We start from the raw sequence: 2,500 nt of genomic DNA, 5'->3' as shown, positions 1-2,500 counted from the left end.
GGAGTAGTTGAAGTAACTCTCTCCTACAAATCCAAGCAGTTCTGTAAAGGTGCTCCTGGACGATTTGTCTACACTGGTAAGTATAAGATTCCTTTTGTTACTTCAGAGTGATATCTCGCACCTCTCAGTGATACAGATCGTTCAAAGTTTCTGTGAATGTAATAGTGGTAAATGCATGGATCTGTCAGCATTTAGAGAGTGGTTAACTAGTAATAGGTGAAACTCAAAATAGCTCAAAGGCTCAGTTCAGAGAGGCACACAGAAGCTCAGATGCTTATCCAAACCTCTTGAGTCTTTAAAAGTGGTTTCAAAATCTCATGAGATCAGGTGCTCTCACAAGATGCTTGATACTTCCTGTTTCCAGTGGAGCCAGAAATATATATAAAAATGGCATGTTCCTTTCTAGTCCTGCCTGAAAGAGGAAGTGAAATAGTATTCTACAGTGAAAAATGTAGTTTTTTTTAAAAAGATATCCAAACTTCTTGAATCTTGCTAAAGGTTTGGTGAAGTTTGGGTACTGTTTCAGGTAATTTTTTTTGGTATCCAGTTTCTACCTTTCTTAATAATTTGTCTGTAAAAATTATTTCAGAGCTAAAAATTGGGATATAAGGTCACAACCAAATTTCTTGTAAATGTGTTTGATTTTTAAGTTTGGAGAGCACGAGAAACAATGGAAGTTTTATGGCTTCAAATATTTCAGAACTCAACCCCCCTCCCCCATTTATTCCAAACAAAATATTGCTGGGTTTTTACTCTAAAATGTGTACTTTGTTCTTTTGGCTTTGATTAAAAAAAAGAGTCTAATACACCACACTAAAAAAACGCCGATGTGCTCTCTAATGGCAGTGTAATGGTACATTTTGTTTTTGGATAATGATTGGATGCGGTAGGTCCAAAATATCTATTCTTACTACAGCATAAACTCATGCTTGTACTATACTTTTGTCTGTTGAGTCAAAAAATGTTTTTAAACCAAAGAGTAGATCAAAGAATTCTTAACCATTTACTTGATAATTTGACAGACTGTAGTGACTCTGAGACAGATCTTAAAGTTGACTGGGTAGATAATACACTTTTTTCCCCAAGAAAATATTGTTTATTAGTATCTTCCTGATAGATTGTAATGGTATCTATCTATTAATAACTAGCTAGAAATTGTATACAACATACTTTTAAAGGTATGGTCAGAGTATTGGATCTATTAAAGTAGTTGACCTTCAAGTCTGTTCACATTGCAGACTGTATAGGACTTTTGACATTAACTTCTGCAATTAAGGACTGAGCTCTTAATATGAATAGAATGCTCATGAAAGGTGCTGGATTGATAGCCTTGGAGACCGAAGTCTTCCATCTATCCATAAAAGAGGCACAATTTTACAAGTTTCTCCACCAATTTCCTTAAGTTATGACCTGCAAGGATGCATTTTCATGGGTGAGAGGATATTTAAATATTCGTTCCTGTTCAGTTCTTGGCCTTTGTGCTAAGATAGTCAAGGAGGGTGTCAAATGTGGTAGTCCAAATTGTAGTGACAAGTACTCTCCAGTGCTGACTTTATTTTTCATAAGTGCTGAGTAGATGGCAACTACAAAACTGCCTGGTTTAAACTGGTTGCCCATCAGCAACTGACTGATCCAGTCATGATTATGCATACAGACACAAAAATCAACCCATGTAGAGATGTACTAAAACACCATCAAATATATGTGACTTATAGACAGATTTGTTATATTAGTGACTGTGTAGTATTAATATTAAAAGTCTACTTCAGCTGCCTACTTCAACAAGGTATTGTGCAGTGGTCTTCAAACACTGACCATCATACTTGCTCCGGGAGTATCAGGGCCAACTGAATTATTCAAACTACAAATGTTAAAGTTCTGATTCTGCAGTTGTTTTAAATTGGTTTCACTGTCTGCATGACAGCTATGTCAGTTTGCTCCAGAAGAGCACTTGGTCATATATGTTTGTTCTTAATTCAGACTTTTTATATGAAAGGATTTTAATTAATTCTATAAATTGTTACTTTATGCAATCTTCCACAGTTTAAATTTATTTTTTAAATATACATGCAAAAATATAAGAAGTTCTAAGTAAGATCCATTTGAGGGTTTATTTTTTCTGTTCTTGCATTTCTCCTTCCCCAGTATTCATAGGGAAATTTTAAATCAATATGTCCAAATGAATCATCAAAGTTAAAAAAAATATTCTGTTGCTGCAGTTAATTTGTTGAAGAGATAAAATAAAAACAAATAGTAACATATTTCTATCTGAAAAAGTTTTATGGGATACAGAAGCTTATAGGCTAGCAGAAAGTAAAAGAAAAGAGGGTCAGAGTCTGTCTGACCTGGAAACTTATGTCTGATTTGCATTGCCCCTAAATTGATAGGGACAATGAGATAATCATTGGAAATTATGCTCACCATTGAAAACTGAGCCAAGCCTCACTGTATTTCACAATATGAAAATTATGTAGTCCTATAGTCAGGAGGGGCTGAATCC

General features: G+C 34.7%; 1 protein-coding gene across 8 annotated transcripts in view; it reads left to right on the top strand.

The window, feature by feature from the left end:
* The window catches only part of EBF3 (early B-cell factor 3), a 167,122-nt gene that overhangs the window by 118,619 nt on the left and 46,003 nt on the right, over positions 1 to 2,500 (top strand). For all 8 annotated transcript variants that reach the window (XM_019503007.1, XM_019503005.1, XM_019503004.1 and 5 more), the window contains exon 10: positions 1 to 76. This exon is cut by the window's left edge and continues 51 nt beyond it. In XM_019503007.1, the coding sequence (XP_019358552.1) occupies positions 1 to 76 (76 nt within the window). The remainder of the gene's footprint in view (positions 77 to 2,500) is intronic.

This window comes from Gavialis gangeticus, unplaced genomic scaffold (assembly GCF_001723915.1).
Source record: "Gavialis gangeticus isolate Ggan-Ray unplaced genomic scaffold, GavGan_comp1, whole genome shotgun sequence".
Classification (NCBI taxonomy): Eukaryota; Metazoa; Chordata; order Crocodylia; family Gavialidae; genus Gavialis; species Gavialis gangeticus.
The sequence above is the reverse complement of the archived record's forward strand: the minus strand, read 5'-3'. Positions and strand labels throughout refer to the sequence as shown.